Source organism: Cervus canadensis, chromosome 8 (assembly GCF_019320065.1).
Source record: "Cervus canadensis isolate Bull #8, Minnesota chromosome 8, ASM1932006v1, whole genome shotgun sequence".
Classification (NCBI taxonomy): Eukaryota; Metazoa; Chordata; class Mammalia; order Artiodactyla; family Cervidae; genus Cervus; species Cervus canadensis.
The window spans coordinates 33,712,516-33,729,227 of record NC_057393.1 but is presented as its reverse complement, the minus strand read 5'-3'; the positions used below and the strand labels follow the sequence as shown (position 1 = coordinate 33,729,227).

General features: G+C 44.8%; 1 protein-coding gene across 1 annotated transcript in view; it reads right to left on the bottom strand.

Moving 5' to 3' along the window:
• Positions 1-14,860, bottom strand: part of PDLIM1 (PDZ and LIM domain 1) — a 39,402-nt gene extending 24,542 nt beyond the window's left edge. The window contains exon 1 of the mRNA XM_043475923.1: positions 14,638-14,860. Coding sequence (XP_043331858.1) covers positions 14,638-14,733 — 96 coding nt within the window. The 5' untranslated portion in view covers positions 14,734-14,860. The remainder of the gene's footprint in view (positions 1-14,637) is intronic.
• Between the last annotated feature and the right edge of the window lie 1,852 nt (positions 14,861-16,712).

Genomic DNA, 16,712 nt, shown 5'->3' with positions numbered 1-16,712 from the left:
TGCTGAGCATTACGTGTGACCTGAATAAATATCATGCCTCATTTGGAGTTGTACAACTGTTTTTCAAGTGAATACAGACACTATTGTGATGAACAAAGTACAAACTCATTTTGAAGCAGCACTAACCTCAGAGATGTGTTTTACTATTAAGTATGTTTTTAAACCAAGGTATATTAAAAACATCTAGCTTCCCAGGTGGTGCTAGTGGTAAAGAATCTGCCTGCCAATGCAGGAGATGTAAGAGACGCAGGTCCAATCCCTGGGTTGGGAAGATCCCCTGGAGGAGGGCGTGGCGATCCACACCAATATTCTTGCCTGGAGAATCCCATGGACAGAGGAGCCTGGTGAGCTATAGTCCATAGAGTCTCACAGAGTCAGACATGACTGAAGGGACTTGGCAGCATACTAAAAACAGGACCATCATCCCAAGGTCAGTCATGACTTTGGCATTACAAGACCTTCCTTGATGGGAAGTTCAAGCCCTCTGGGAGCAGAGTACACCCAGGCTCCCAGTACCCACAGGGTTCTGGCCTCACCTTGGAAAAGGCCTTTGACTCCTGGAAGCCCAGTGAGGAAGCTCTTGTGAACACTTGAGGGTCTCTATAAGGCTGAACCACAGGAAAGATGCCCAACACACCGAATTAGGACACAGGCTTATGCCCTGAGCCTCCGTATCTGATGCAGTTTTCAGCAGCCACAGTTTCCAATCAGCCCTTGCCAGAAGGAAACACTGACCTCCTGAGGTGGCTGGTGTGACGCTGCCGTCAATGTCTTCCCCTCACCAGCGCCCGGACTCCACAAAATAAGGGATGGATGACTTCGGTACTGAGGTTCCTTCCGGTTCAGACATGCTATGACTTTATCAGGCAAAACTCTCCTGGAATGTAGCAGGATGTGGAAACCAGTGCAGAGATCCTGACCTCCTAACCTTCCTTTCTGGCTTTCCCATCATCTGTTTACCAGAGATCTGGCCTTTAGAAAATGAAAGCCCCCAATCTAAGGTTCGGACCTACTTCCCATGCAGCCACTGGGAAAAGAAATTTAATAGAGGCAAGCATGGCCGCTCTCCCTCCAGTCGACCTTAGGGAGTTAGCTCTGAGTCACCCAGTATGTGCAGTAAAAACAAATTCCTCTCATTTTCTGCCTGTCTTCCTGAGAAGACTGACCTGGTGTGACTGCATATATATTTTGCCTTTTCTAAAGAACAATAGAGACCCCTTGTTTTAAAAATGGCCCCAAGCATCACTTTATTTACTCTGTCTCCAGGGAGAGCAGCCTGATGAACTCATTTGTCATAACCAATTCTCATGATGTTAAAGAGAAGTTCCCTTGGATAAAATCCAAAATCACTGATGAGGTCCCGAAGGCCCAGGCCATCCCCCTACTAAGCTCCAGCTACAGGGGCCTTCCTTCCTTCTTTCCTGCCTCAGGGCCTTGGCACCTGCTGTAGCCACTACCTGATTAACTTCTGGGGTTAAATGACCCTTCTCACAGAAGACATTCCTGATCTCCAATCTGAATTAGGTCCTCTTGTCAACCTTTTCATACATTCTCTTCTTCACAGCACTTGTCACATTAAGTTTGTAAGTCTGTTTTCTGAGTTTGTTTACATATAATGCTTGAGGGCCTACTCAATGACAAGGTGTGAGAGCAGGATTTTGTCTGCCTTTTGCACTGTGATGTCCTCAGGTGCCTAGCTGTGACTGGCACAGCATGTGGTCAATGAATATTTGTCCAATGAATGATTGAATCCAAAATACCTTGCGTTGTTAAATATGTAATCATGCTACTTCATTTCATCCTTTTTAAAAAAATGACTATTTCAAAAGGAATGAAAAAACCATTTTCATCCCTATCCTGGAAAGTGACCACTCACAAAACTAAAATAAGATGCAGGTTGAGGGTGCAAAAAGCTTGAGAAAATGAAAAAACAGAGTTTCCTTTTACTTTCATATACTCAGCTGCTAAGAACTCTGGAATTTCCAGCACTTGGTTTAAACTATCTTGAAGGTGAGACATTTCTGCTCAATACATCCTGACAGATTCTGGACAAGCTAGAACCAGTCTTAGGAGTCCTGAGCCTGAGTAATCAAGGCCTGGCCATCCCATCTTTTGGTCTTTTTTTTTTTTTAAGCCAAATTAATGGGAAGTTAAAAGATATAAAACAATATCATCAGATGGAACTTAGATGGAATCACACACAAATAAAGTCCATAATCATTTATGAGCTGTTTATTTCTAGGGGGAAAAGTGGATTTAAATGAAATTACGGGACTTGCTTTTTACAAAGCTCTTTCACATACTTTCTGCTACTTGAGATAATAATGACGATGACCTCACCACTAACATGTAAGATAATTTTACAGATGAGGAAATTGAAACCCAGAAAAGCTGTGACTGACTCAAGTTCACACTGTTAAAGGTTGAAGCCTGAACTTGAAACCAGATCCTCTCATTTAACCAAATTCCATTCCTTTTCTGCTTTACCACAGTGCCACCAGCAGAAGCTCCAAACCCAAATAACTCTCAGAGTCTAAGACAAATCCAGAATTGAGGAAACTCATCTGTTGTGGCCTTCAACACAGGGAACTGGAGTGTCCCAAACTCCTACCAAGGCCTGGGTACCTCCTGCCATCTCTTAACCATCTCCACTGGTCTGTGCTGAGCTGGGACCCAGTAACACCTTCCCTTGAAAAATACTCAAATCAGAAATGAAAAGCCCTCAGGAGAGAAGGCCTGCGTCCCCCCTGGTTAGTTCCCATCTTGAATGGAGGACTCCGATCCTTACTGCAAGTTAACTATTCATCACAATCATAGCAACATTCAACAGTTAATGGGTGCTAATTCTGTGTCAAACACAGTGTAAGCGTCTGACAAGGGTTAATTCACCAATCCTCCTCAGATGCTATCAGGTAGCCAACATTATTGACATCATCACAGAGAAGGAAGTAGAGTAACAAGGGTTAAGCAGTTTGCCTGAGGTTACACAGCTGGTGAGTGGCAGGCTGTGTGGCTCTGGAGTCCGTCCACTTAAACCAGTCTGCCACACTGTCTATTCTAATTTCCTCCTGACCATCAAATTCCATCAGAACCAGCTCATAAAGGAGTCAGCTTCAGCTTCTTAAAGAAGCTCTCCTCCAAAGAGACAGGCCCATTAATTATTTCAATGGACATCCACAAAACCCTCTTCCAGCTTTCTTCCCCAGAGGCCATACAATTTGATCACAACTCTTCCTGCCTGAGAATAAATGGGGTTAAGCACAATTTCCACTAATGAATAATCTGCCATTTTCTGCAGAATTCACTCAAGTCTTTCTCACCCTTTGCCCCGCCAGGCAAACACTTTGCTTAGAGGCCAACCTGTACATCTGCCCTTTACTGCATCATCAAAGCCTGTGCACTGCCGTCAAGACTCCTGAACACAAAAGAAGATTCACTGAATTTCACTTCTAAATGGCACAGAATAGGATTATGATGGGGCTCACCCATTTTCTTCAATTTACAATCCCTTTTCTTCAATTTACATCACAAAGAGTCAGACACAACTGAAGTGACTTACCACACATGCACTCACACATCTAAATAACTAATGCTGTTACATAAACCTGGATGTATTCCCACTGGCCATCGCAAATGAAAAGATGACTTTCTTCCTCTGTATTATGGCACATACCTATTTTATCCCTCCTGTTACCTCCTTTCTCTCATTCATTCACTCATCAGACAGACATTCCTTAAGTACTTTCTGAAAGGCAGTGTAGCTTATTAAGATGTGGCTTCTGAAGTCAGATAGCCAGGAATCAAGTCCTGGCTCTGGTGTTTACGAGTTAAGTACCCCTGAGTGGGATATTTCACCTCTGTGTGCCTCCCTCTTCTCACCTATGAAATAGGAGTGATAACTGCCTTGCTGTCAGAAGGTTGTCGAGAGGATTATATGAAATGCCCCAGACAAAGAACATCGTCAAGTTCACAGTCTCCTGGGGCAGACAGGCATGTAGAGCAGCCGATGCTAGAAACAAGTAAAGATGCAATGAGAGCCTAAAGGTGGAATCAGGGAAGACTCCCTGGAGGAGGCATTGCTTAAAACTGTGCAAAGGCCCTATAGGAGGCAGAAAAGAGCATGCCGGCTTATAGGAACTGCATATGGACTGGCACAGATAAAACACAGGAAGTGAAGGAAGAGGAAAGGGACGAGTCTGGAAATGTAAAAACAGATCTGGCTGCAAGAGTTCTGTTATTTTCTTTTTAACAAGACTTTATCTGTACTTTATCTGGAAAACAATGGGGAACAACAAAGGAGTTTAAACATAGCCTCTGACTCAACTGTCCAGTTACTGCCAAGAAACAACCACTTAGACCTAGCTCTACTGAGATTAAGGCTACTGCCTTTACAGATGGTCCCTAACAGCAGTTGAGGGAAGCAGACCCATTCAAGGGTGGACCTTTCAGCCTCTAGGACAGCCATTCGGAGGCTGGCTTCCTCTTAAGGCACTTACACTTAAAGTTACCTGTTCTATTGACAGTGAGAATGGATTCCTTTAATCCCTAGGCTCAAGATTGAAAACTGGGGGCCCATGAAATGAACCTGGCCTACAATCTCAGCTTTTTAATTACTCTGCCTGCTTTAACTGAGGCAGACACTTCCCATTCATTTAGTCCACACCATGCTCCTCTGTCCCCAACACAGAAACCTGGAACCAGTTGCCATTTATCATCCTTCTTGCTGCTATTAATTTTTCCATTACCTCACCCTCAAGTCAAAACCCTTTTGTTGCCTCCTAACCCCTTCAGGCAAACATGCTTATGACCACTGGTTTAGTTAAAAAATTCTATGTAGGAAAGTTTTATAACCAAGAATATAAGACACCCTGGTTTGTCCAGGACAAAACCTATTTTCCCAGCTTAATTATCAAAAGCACCCTATTTCACTCTCAACAGTGTTTCAGCCTGGATGATAAATTGTACTGCCACTCCTTTGACAGAGATGGAGGTTTTAACCAAATATAATACTTGTCAATCAGTTGGAACAACTCTGATGCAGCCTCCATTGGCCCCCACCCCCAACCCTGCAAAGAAAAAATTGTCCCTATTCAAAAGGTTCTCTAACGTTTATCTATAGACAGAAATACAGGTGAATTTCCTGAATGTTCACAGAATACTGTTAACCTTGACCCTTGGAACTGGCATCTAGAGTTCAGGCTAGAGACTGACCCACCTCACCAGTAAATCAGGGGGAAACTCTGACACTGGCAAAGATGAAGCAGTGGTTCCCAAACAAGTTGGTCATTAGATCCCCTCGGACTTTAAAAATATAAGTAGATCTCTACATCCCAATTCAGATCTACTGAAGAGGGTCAACACAGTGGGACCCAGGAATCTTTATTTTTCTAAGGCTTCCCAGAAAATTCTGACGCTCGCAGACCAGCCTTTCTCCCAAAACTTCCTCCCTGAGTGAAGTTAACCAGGTAAATGAAAAATACTTAGACCCTAAAACCAGGGCTTCCCTGGTGGCTCAGATGGTAAAGAGACCTGCAATGCAGGAGACCCAGGTTTACTCCCTGGGTCAGAAAGATCCCCTGGAGAAGGGAAGAGCAGCCCACTCCAGTATTCTTGCCTGGGAAATCCCATGGACAGAGGAGTTCAAGGGATCGCATACAGTCAGACATGACTGAGCGATGAACACACCAAAACAAAGGAAAAAAAAAAAAAAGAAAAATCCCCTACAACATTGATAAACATCCTTAAATGCAAGTGGAGTACTGCAGAAGTAATTTCATTCCAGGTACCTAAACAACTTAACATGATTCCAATTTTGCCTTGGCCAGAAAAGTCACAGCTAAATGTAGTATGCAATTACAGAAACCACCTTATATAAAGGTCCTGGCACATCTCTTTCTTCTTTGTTCCAGTTTTTTGTTACATCTTCTGATGTGTGTTTTTATGTTTGAAATTTTGTAGCTATGTATTTTACTGCTGTAAACCACCTTAAATCCATCTTACAAGTTGGCTGTATTAATTAAATATTAAATAATGATAGTTTAGCATTTTTAACATCATAGAAAACAAGACTGAACTAAAGAAATTTGAAATTCAAGTTCAAACTCAGTGCCATGTACCTTGAGGGACACCTCCTTTGAACTAGCGGCTGTGTCAAAGTATTCAGATATATAAGTTTAAAGACTCCGAGCTGGGTGACATAGCAGAGCCCAGACCCACAGTATGCCATTTAGATGTGGAATTTGAACTCTCCTTAGTCAGACTTCTGACTCAATTTGTTTGTGGGTCGAGGTTATGGCACAGACTTTGAAGCCACATTATAGCCACAGAAGCTGTATGTGCTTAGGCAAGTCAGCCTGAAAACCCCAAGAATGTTTCAAACTGTTCTTAGTTACTCTATAACCATTTTTCTTAAGAAAATGAGGCAGTAAGTAGTTCAGGTCCTTGTAGGTGAGCTGTGCCTTAATCTAGCTTCACTTCAAGGTTCAGTGCAAAAGGAAACTATTAATGCTAACGGGTGGCCAATTAGAGAGAAAGCTCTCTTAGTCTGAAAGATCAACCATCATTTCTTACATAGGAATAGAACTAAAACTCAGACAGCAAAGTAGAATACCCTGACTAATTGATTAAGAAGTCATCAATCTCTCAAAAGTCCCCATACAAGTCCCTCTGAACCCCATATGCTTTTTCTTTGTTTCTATATTTATTTATTTAGCTGCATCAGATCTTAGTTGTATCACTTGGGACTCTCCACTACAGCATGTGAGCTTAGCTGCCCAAGACATGTGAGATCTTAGTTTCCCAATCAGGAATCAAACCTGCATCCCTGCACTAGAAGGCGGATTCTAACCACTGGACAACCAGGGAAGTCCCCTTATGTGCTTTTCAACAGCCCCAAAAACAATCACCCACAACCCAAAGCCTTACCATTCACCAAACATATAACCTTGGGCAGTTATACTCTTTGTGCCCAGGCTTCATTTACCAAATGACTTTTTTTTTTTTTTTGCTCCACCACTTGGCTTGCAGGATCTTAGTTGCCTAACTAGGGATGGAATCCAGACCATCACAATGAGAACACTGAGTCCTAACCTTTGGACCACCAGGGAAGTCTCTATCAAATAAAATTTATAATAGAGTCAACCTCATTCGTGGTTGGATTAAATGAAATCACATTTGTAGTTTAAAACAAAGTCTGGTCCATAATAAGCACTCAATATGCAGTAGCTACCATTAATATTTTTTCATAGTACCACTGCATCCCAATGCCTTCTGTGTGTTAGCCAAACTGCTAGGCTCTATCTATACACCATCTTAATCCTCACCACAGCCTTTGAAGAAAAGTACTATTACTCCCACACTGAGGTTTCAGAGGCTGACCCTGCAGCTAATACAGGGAGGAGACAAGGTTTTAATCCTGGTCAGGCTGATACCGAGATTTCATTTTCCCATGACATCAAGATGGCTTTAATTCCTGATTTGCTGTATTAAAAACTAGGCAGAAAGCACAAAGCAATGACATCCAAATATTTCATCATGACATGGTAATTTGATTTTTAAAATGCTACATGAATGGAAAAATGTCTGAAAAGTTTTGCAGCAAACTGTTAAACAGTGTTTACCTCTGGGAAGTAAGATTGGGAAATGGTGTGGGGAAGGCTTTTTACTGTGGGCTGTCCACATTTTTATACTATTTGATCCTGTATACAAAGCACAAGAGTTCTAATGTAAGCATTTTACTAAGGCATATCACACAAACAGAAAAGGACATGATTTGTAAATAAACAACTGGATGGATTATCACAAACAAAGCGAGTTCATGGAATCAGAATCAAAGAAACTGAACGCTACCAGAACTTCCAAAGACCCCCTCGTGCCTCCTTCCCATCACTAGCCTTCTGGCAAAGGTCACCATGATCCCGACTATAGATTAATTCTAGTTCACACTATAGATTACTTTGGCTTGATTAGTCTTATATAACTGCAATGATGTGGTATTTATGTGTTATGTCTGGCTTCTTCCTCTCAACACTGTATGTCTGTCTGATCCATATTATTATGCATGGTTATAATTCCTCCATTCTCACTGAGGCAGTGTTTCATTTCATTATTTGTTATAAATATATGTGTATATATACTAGCATTTATTTCTCCATCTCACTTTTGTTAACGCATTTGAGTTGTTCCGAGTTTGGGGCTATCAGGAATAGTGCCGCTTTGAAGATTCTTGGTATGTCTTTCATGCCATGTGGACACTTCTCTATTGAGCGGTTAACTAGAGAACTCATAGTGTCTGATTGTGACTTCCCTGGTAGCTCAGTTGGTAAAGAATCTGCTTGCCTGCAATGCAGGAGACCCAGGTTCGATCCCTGGGTCAGAAAGATCCCCTGGAGAAGGAAATGGCAACCCACTCCAGTATTCTTGCCTGGGAAGTCCCACAGAAAAAGAAGCCTGGTGGGCTACAGTCCCTGGAGTTGCAAAGAGTCAGACACGACTGAGCATATAGAGTCTGATCACATTAAGCTTCAAAAGCGTAATTTTTAATGGATGTAAATCATTGGTACATCACCTGAATTTCATCTATCTGTATGCATTTGACCTCTTTACCCTATATAGGTCATACCTATGTCCTTATCTTCTTATCTGATATGAGTAGTCATCTCTATTAAAATTAGGCCAAGTCTTTGGTCAAGAACCTGGTCTTCTACAAGATCAGAGCGTTCTTCAGAAAGTTGTCTTTCAGGTTGACGGCATTTCCTGAGAAGGCAGTGTACTATACATATGAAAACACACCACAGACCTCAGTTACAGATGACCTTTCCAGTTCACCCACACTGGTGCTAATAACAGTATCAACAATCACACAGGGTGCTAAGTGCCACATAGAAATTACCTTTTTTATCTGAGGCTTTCATGGGTACATTTCGTCCTGGACTTGACTCAGCTCCCACTTTCCAGGCCCATCCTTGGCTGGGCAAGGTGGATCTGTCCATTCCCTGGTAATCATTTGTCATAAAAACTGCCCGCAAATCCCCTCCTGGCCACCCAGGCAGGCTTTTCTCTGGCAAATCATCCAATTCCTCTGCTCTTGTGTTCTTCCCTGCCCGCAGGGCCATGGACTCCCGGGGCTGGGCTGTCAATTCTCCCGGGTGGGGCCATGGCTTCTAGCTTTTCAGGAGGAACGGGAAGGGGCGTTGCTGTTCTCTGAGATGCTCTGAGCTCTAAGAGCACGGGGGCTGAGACCAGCCGGGCAAACGCCCCGGGCCACAAGGGTCTCAGGGGTGAGGAGCCCGGGAGAGTCCTACCCCGCATGATGATACCTGTCCCACAATTTGCACTTCTCAGACCTGGGTGCTGGGTAATACTATTACCAATGAAATACTGATAGTTATGGCTTATCAGGGGGCAGAATACTGTGGTTAAAGCTGGCCTGGGAGTCAATCTGCCTGGTTTCAAATCCCAGTTCTGCAATTTATCGTGTGTCCTGGGTTGTGAAGAAAAAGATAATGTAAGTGCACACCTAGCACAGAGTAGGCACTCACAAAATAATAGCTACTGTTACAATATTATTATGACATAGAGGTTGAGGCCATGGCTTTGAAGTCAGATAACTCAGTCAAAATCCAGCTCTATCCACTCACTACTGCATGACAAGGGCAAAGTATTTAACATTTCTGTGACTTTTTTTCATCCATAAAATGGGCATCTTAATTTTATCTACCTTACCAGCATCACAAGGATTACTGAAAGAATATATTCATATTTAGAACACTGCTTAGCATATAAAAAGTCTTATATACAGTTTAACTAGATTAACTACGACCATTGTTGCAAGTTGATCAAATAAACATTCTCATACAAACCTGTCAAGTGTAAACAAAGGCTCTTGTGATTAACACAAGAGTCATTTAGGCACAGATATTCACAGATGACTAACACAACCCAAATTCACTGAAAAATATTTCTGAGTTCATAACACATTTTCTCAATCAACTGGTGGTTAAAGATACAACTAATGCCATATGAGAGGCTGGGACACTTTTTAACAATAAAAAAGGGGGCCCTCTATTCAAAGGGTACAAACCATTGGTTTGCTTACTTGTTTCTTTATTTTATCCTCACAGAGAATTGAACCTTAGAGAAGGCATGTGACATACCCAGGGCCACCCAGTGTGGTGTTCAGGACTGGAGTTCAACCTGAGTGCCTGTTCTGGGCACTCCACCATGCAGCTTTTCAGGCTCCCCTCTGAGACACACTGGAAGTCGAATCATCCTTTAAAAGTTAATTTTATGACATTTGCTCATTTTTGGGCCTTTACCTTTTCCTTTACAAAGAAATTAAGAAATAGTTCATTCACTGAAAAATCTGTAAATTCAAATTGCCTGACCTTTGGGCATGGAGCCTCTCCCCTGTAAAAGGCAAAGAATACTTGTTTCCCTCTCGTCCAGGGAGCAAAGACAAGGTATGCCCAAGGAATGAGCACAGCTTAGAAAACAGTCCCAGGACAAGACGAATTATGGTGCTCCTCCCAGTCCTGATCAGACTAGGAAAGTGACCTCAGTGGTTAGATGACAATCTCCTCTCAATTATCTATCCCGCTGCAATACCTTAACACCATTCTCCACTCTCTCCTCCTCAAAGACAAGCCAACAAGGCTGGCACCCAGGAGTTGGGGTAACAGGCAGAGTCTCTGGTCGAAGGGACATAACACAGCTTAGACAGCTTCATGGCATAGACTCAAGCATTCATTTCCATGACATTCCCTGTAAGTCGTCCTCTTCCTCCACTCCTTAGACCAGCTGGAGCAGCTAATATTTCCTAAGTGATCAATTTCACAGAATGAGGGAGCACACAGCAAGGGCCATAAATGCATAATGAGCCTTTATGAACAATTCTGGCTTTTCACAATCTGACAGATAAGCCCTGCTCTTTCACCCTTAAGGACATGATGTAAGCCCTTGAATCTGGAAATAACACTCTTAAAAGTCAGAAAAGACCCTCTGACTACAGAGTATCCATTATTCAGCACCCCTTAGTATGCATGAGTGAAAACCAACAGAGGCTTCCCCAGGACTCAATAGGCAAATGAGCAACTCCTCCTACCAAGAGCATCCCTTATCTCTAGCTCCACCCCTTCCTGTCTTTTGTCAGTTGCTGGGAGAGGAAAAACAGTCAACATAAACTCAGCAGCAATTTTGGCCAGGGTGTGGATTCTCTGAAGGCTTCCCTTGAAAGCAACTAGAGGAAATAAGAAATTGACACAGCAGGGACTCAAGGAGATAGACAACTGTAGATCTGACAGAGAAAAAAATCTCAGGGGACAACTGCAAATGTGTATCTAGATAAGTAGGGAGTCCAAGGTAGAGGCTTAAATGAAAAACTGGGAAAAGGAAGAAAGATAGTTTTATCCATCCAAATTTGGATATCTGGGTTGGAAATTTATCACAAAAGCACAGATGAAATACTGAGGAATAAAAGCAGCTATTCACACACATACAAATGTATTCTGTTTGTTTCTGTTCTGAAACTAGCAAAAAACAGGGAGGCAGGTTAGTGAGCTGCTGAGGCTTATGTTTTTTTTCAATTGGTGGAAAATTGCTTTACAATGTTGTATTGGTTTCTACCATACAATATCACGAATCAGTCATAAATATATATAAATCCTCTCCCTCCTAAGCCTCCCTCCCCACCCTCCGGGTCATATTTTACACACTATCATGTGTAAAACAGTTAGTGGGAAGTTGCTATATAACACAGGGAGCCTAGCCTAGCACTCTGTAATGTTCTATATCTTGACTTGGGTAGTAACCCTATAGGTTATTTATAACCACTTGCTGTGCATTTTTAGTTTATGACTTTTTGATTTCACAATAAAAGTAAGTTAAAAAAAAATTTTCAAGTACCCAAGATACAGAGTTATATTCAGGAACTTTAGTAGTTTAACAAAAGGATGGAGCCAATACCAGAATAATTCATGCAAGAGAAAGCAAACATAGCTATTTAAATAAAAGGCACTCCTCTTCCAGCCTAATTTTATGGTTTGCTTTGGTGTGGAGACTCAAAGTCTGCATATACAAAACCATAGCAAACTGTATCTGCCCCGATGATAAATGTAACACACCTACCAACCAGAAGGTGTGTATAACTTTGTGGACACTCACACCTCAACACTGTTCACTGTTTACAGAGAAATCTCACATACCTTAACCCACAGCCAGTGGCCAGAGTTATCCCCATTGTGGAGATGTAAAAAAAAAAAAAAAAAAAAAAAAAAGACAGCCTCAGACAGGAGACTCCCTCCAGGTACAGCTCAAGTAAGAAGCAAAAATCAAACCTACACTAGATTTTCCCCACTGGGGACCCTTTATGACAATGACTTTCCCATGCTCAGGAAGTTCAGAGGCCCATGTTTTTTCCATGTGGAAATAATGAGGTGAATAAACGGGTAAATACTTGTCATCAAGAGGATGTAACCTCCTCTGAATCACCTTCACTTTTCAATCAAAGGACAGCCCAGGGTGTTATAAAGATTAGCTTTCCTCACTAAACCACAAACATCTTGAGAGTGGAGCTGTGTCTTCTCATTTCTGGAACTCTAGGGCTTTGCATAGTTTCTAGAATATGGGACATGCTCATGACACTTGTGCTAATAAAAAAATAAACATATAAGGGTACAGTACTGTGATTTTTCACCCCATACCATCATTCCTGCACAGTGCCACTTGCATTAAGCCTTTTCAAAACAGCTAAAATGATAGACAGTAACTACCCTTTCAACAGATGACCAGTAAAATCTCTCTTCCCCTCCCCGCGAGAGTTTTTTAAGTTTTTTGGTTTTCTTGTTTGTTTTAATCACCGCTACTCTGTTCTCCTGCTCTGTCTCCCATTCTTAACAGGAGCTGTATTCTCCAATTCTAAAGAAAAGGTTTCATGTGATACATAAATTCAGAAGCTGACAGGGCTGACAGGTTAATTATAGACACAAAGAGTGGGGACAAATAGACTATGAGGTAATCGAGTCTAAATGTCTCTTCCCTGGATAAGCATTTATTACTAAGCCTGCAAAGATTTACTGGGCACAGCCAGGTTCAGCTCAGTGCCAAGCTTGGGCACAGGGGTCCAGATTTGGGAAAGGCAGTTTCTGCACTTGAGGAATCTGGCTAGTGCCTGGGAAGACAGTATGTACCTGGGAATACTCAAAGTGGCCCCCTGGGGACAAGAGGTGGAAGATAGGGAGGAGACAAAGCCTAAGAACTGAAGCACCTGTCCCTTCTGGGAGTGGGATGGTTAAAGAAGACCTCATCAGTTCACTAGGCCCACCTGGAAGGAAATGTAGGTAGGACTATGGCTGGACAGAAGACCAAGAGGAGGCCCTAATTCTTTTTCTCCTCTACCTCCCATATTCTTTCCAGGGCTGGAAGCAGGGACTTAAGTTAAAAGGACCTGTAGGTCTTCCCCTCCCTCCCCAACCTCCCCCTCTAAAAAAGAAGAATGTTCAGATGACTGGAAAGGCAGGTCTAGGGTCACCTTCAGCAAGCAGATGAGCCCAAGAATGGAATGAGAGGCCTAGCAAAGAGTGATACCAGAATGCTTTTGGCTCCCCTTTTAAATTCAATCTAAAAAATTTCTGGGCCAACTTCCAGATGGCACATTGAATGTGGCACCTCTCATTGGGACATCAAGCTTGCCTTTAGCCCAGACTAGATGACCAAAGCCTGGGCTTCCAAACGCTAAGTCTGGATCTCCCTCAGGTTTCCATTTTATTTGGGGATGATGGATCTGGTCGTCTCCAGTTGAACCGGGGCCCTTCCAAATAGATGAGGGCTCTCTTAGAATTTTTCAAGCACCACTACCCCCGGACATACACATAAGGTAGGAACCTCATCGCATCCCTCCCTGTTTATGGCCGATCGGTTGATAATCCCGAAATGCCAGGCGAAATATGTCACAGCCATCTCCCGCGAAGGAGTGGAATATCCAAGAGGGTTTATTCGAGTTGGTTTGTTTCCAAAATCCCGCCATTTCTCCAAAAGACATTAGAGAGGTAAAACCTGGCCATGAATGAAGTCCATTGAGTTAAGACTTCGACGGCTGTTAATTTCACTCGTCCCCCGCGGGCAGTCCCCCACCACCCCCCACCACCCCCCACCCTTGCCTAGTAAACCTCCCACACACTCCACCTCAGTTTCCAGGTGGTTCCTGCTATTTCCAAACTGCTTTCGGCCGCTTTACGGTGTGGTTAGAACAGGGGAGTGCTATCTCTCAGCGAGCGGGATCTGCGGGTACCCTGAGCCCCTCGCCCGCTGACAAAGCGTGTCCACACGGCCGCCACGCCGGGGCGAAGGAACGAAAACTGCCCCCCGCTGTCCTGCGGACGCGATAAGTGGATGCTCCGCAGCTCCTGGCTCGCCTGCGAGCTGGGCGTCTGGCAAGGGCGGCGGGCCCGAGACGTGCGGAAAGCGCTCCGCACACCTGGCGCACCTGGACGCGCCCGGAGATCCCAGCTCCGTCCCGGGCTCCGGAAACCACCGTCTCCGACCCCGCCCACGGGGCTCCGGCCGCCCCAGGTCCCCTCCAGGGCACGCCACTCCCCAGCCCGGGATGGCTCCGCTCCCCGCGGGTCCCAGGGCTCCCCTTACCCGGGAAATGGCGAGAGGCTGCTCGAAGTCCTTGCCCCCCACGAGGCGGAAGCCCCAGGGTCCCGGGCCCTGCAGGACTATTTGCTGGGTGGTCATGGCGCGGCGACGGCGGGTGGCGACCCGAGGGGACAGACGGGGCAGGACGCGGAGCGGCGAGCTGGGCTCCCTGGCAGCTGTCGGAGAAAGAGCGCGCGGCGCGGGCTGGTGGACCCTGCGGCAGGCGGGAGCTGGGCGGGAGGAGGGCGGGGGCGGCTCCGCCCAGGCCGCGTAGCTGCCGCCCGCCCCTCCCGTCCTCCCGCCCGCTGCCCGCAGCCGCCCCCAGCTCCGCGCGCCCGCACGCTGCCCGGGCAGAGAGTCCTCTGGTCGCTAGAGCCGGGGGTCAGCTCAGGGTCTAGGGATCTAAACAGCCCTGCCCCGGGCGCAGCCCAGCCGAGCTCCCAGCCCCACCGCGGGCGCTAGGTGAGAGGCGGGCAGGTTCCGGCGACCGCGGAGGAGTCTACGCTTGAAAACCAGTTTGAAAGTGCTTTGCAAAGTCACCCCTTTGAGGTCAGGTCCATTTTCACATCTGCTTTCTTGTAAACGATTGTGATGTTTTAAAGATGCTGTCCAGTGATCTCGCTAGAAAATGTGAAGCAGTCAGGGCATTTATAGCTCCATTTTACAGATAAATTAGCTGGGTCGGCCTGAGATTAGAAGACTTGCTCGAAGCCACGCAGCTGACAGTGGTGTAACTGGACAGTCGCGCAGGCTCCCCTTGCTAAAGAGCCCCACACTGGAACTCTTAATGCTAATGAGACCGTCGCGTGAGTTTGTAAGGGAACTTCAAAACCTTCCTAGAAACCTCTCCTCCAGGCTGGATTCGCCGTAGGTTCTGACCTTCCCAACAATTCAGACCTCAAGTCTGAGGCAGACCAGCTGCGTGTAGAGGTAACCGGGTTGAGTCCAAACACCTGGGTTCCCAGCGCGCCGCTATCCGCCTCAGTGGGCTCTGCCCCCCTCGCCCTGGAGTACACTCGCCACGCCAGATCGCACCACGTCTCCTTGTCCACTTACTCTTGAGTGAAGCGGAATGCCTAAGATGCTTGTAGGGCCACCCACGGAATGGCCCCAGCTCCCTCTCTGATCTCATCCCCTTGTGCCGCTCTCAGCCCACACTGGCCTGTCTGTCGCTCCAGCCTCAAGGCCCTGCATCAGGGCTCCTGGAATGCTTTGCTCCAGACATCCTAAGGCTCGCCCTTTGTTCCGATGTCATGGTCTCGGTCTGGTCATCTCCGAGAGACCTATTTAAAACTTCCTCTCTAGAACCGAGTCACCTTCCTCTGCTTTTATTTTCCCATTATGTTTATCATCATCTGACAAAATCAGTATTTCACTAATTTGTACCCGGCCCCCACACCTAATGTTTAGTTCCCCAGGGATAGGGGTTTTTATCTGTTTGGGTCACTGCTGTATCCCAAAGCCTAAGAATAGTGCCTAGTACGTAGTATTTAATGAAGGCAATACATTAGCCAACATTATGACCTTTGAATCTCAGGTTCTTCATAGTTTTCTTGGCTCCAATTCATACTGCCACCTGAGCCCCAGTGTTCTGTCTCCTCGTGATACTGGCCTACCTACCCAGATGCCCTCTGCAGAGATTTACACATATAGGGATCATCTTACTTGTCCAATTGTGTCACAGGACAAGTGACTGGTTTGGGAATGGTTTGCTTGAATTTAGAAATAAAATGGATTTATGTCATCTATCCATCCCTCTCATTTTGCATCCTGATATTCTTTTTAATTGAGTATAGTTGATTTACAATGTGTTAGTTTCAGGTAAGTAGCAAAGTGATTCAGACATATGTTCTTTTTCAGATCCTTTTCGAAGTTATAACAAAATAATGAACATAGTTCCCTGTGCTATACAGTAGGTTTTGTTGTTTATCTGTTTTATATAAAGCGGTGTGTATCTATTAATCCCAAACTCCTAATTTATCCCTTCTACCCACTCCCCATCCTGATATTCTTGAATGTGAGGAAAAAAGAATGGTGTTACCACCAGGAGCCAGCTACCTGCTCCATTAAAGCCAAAA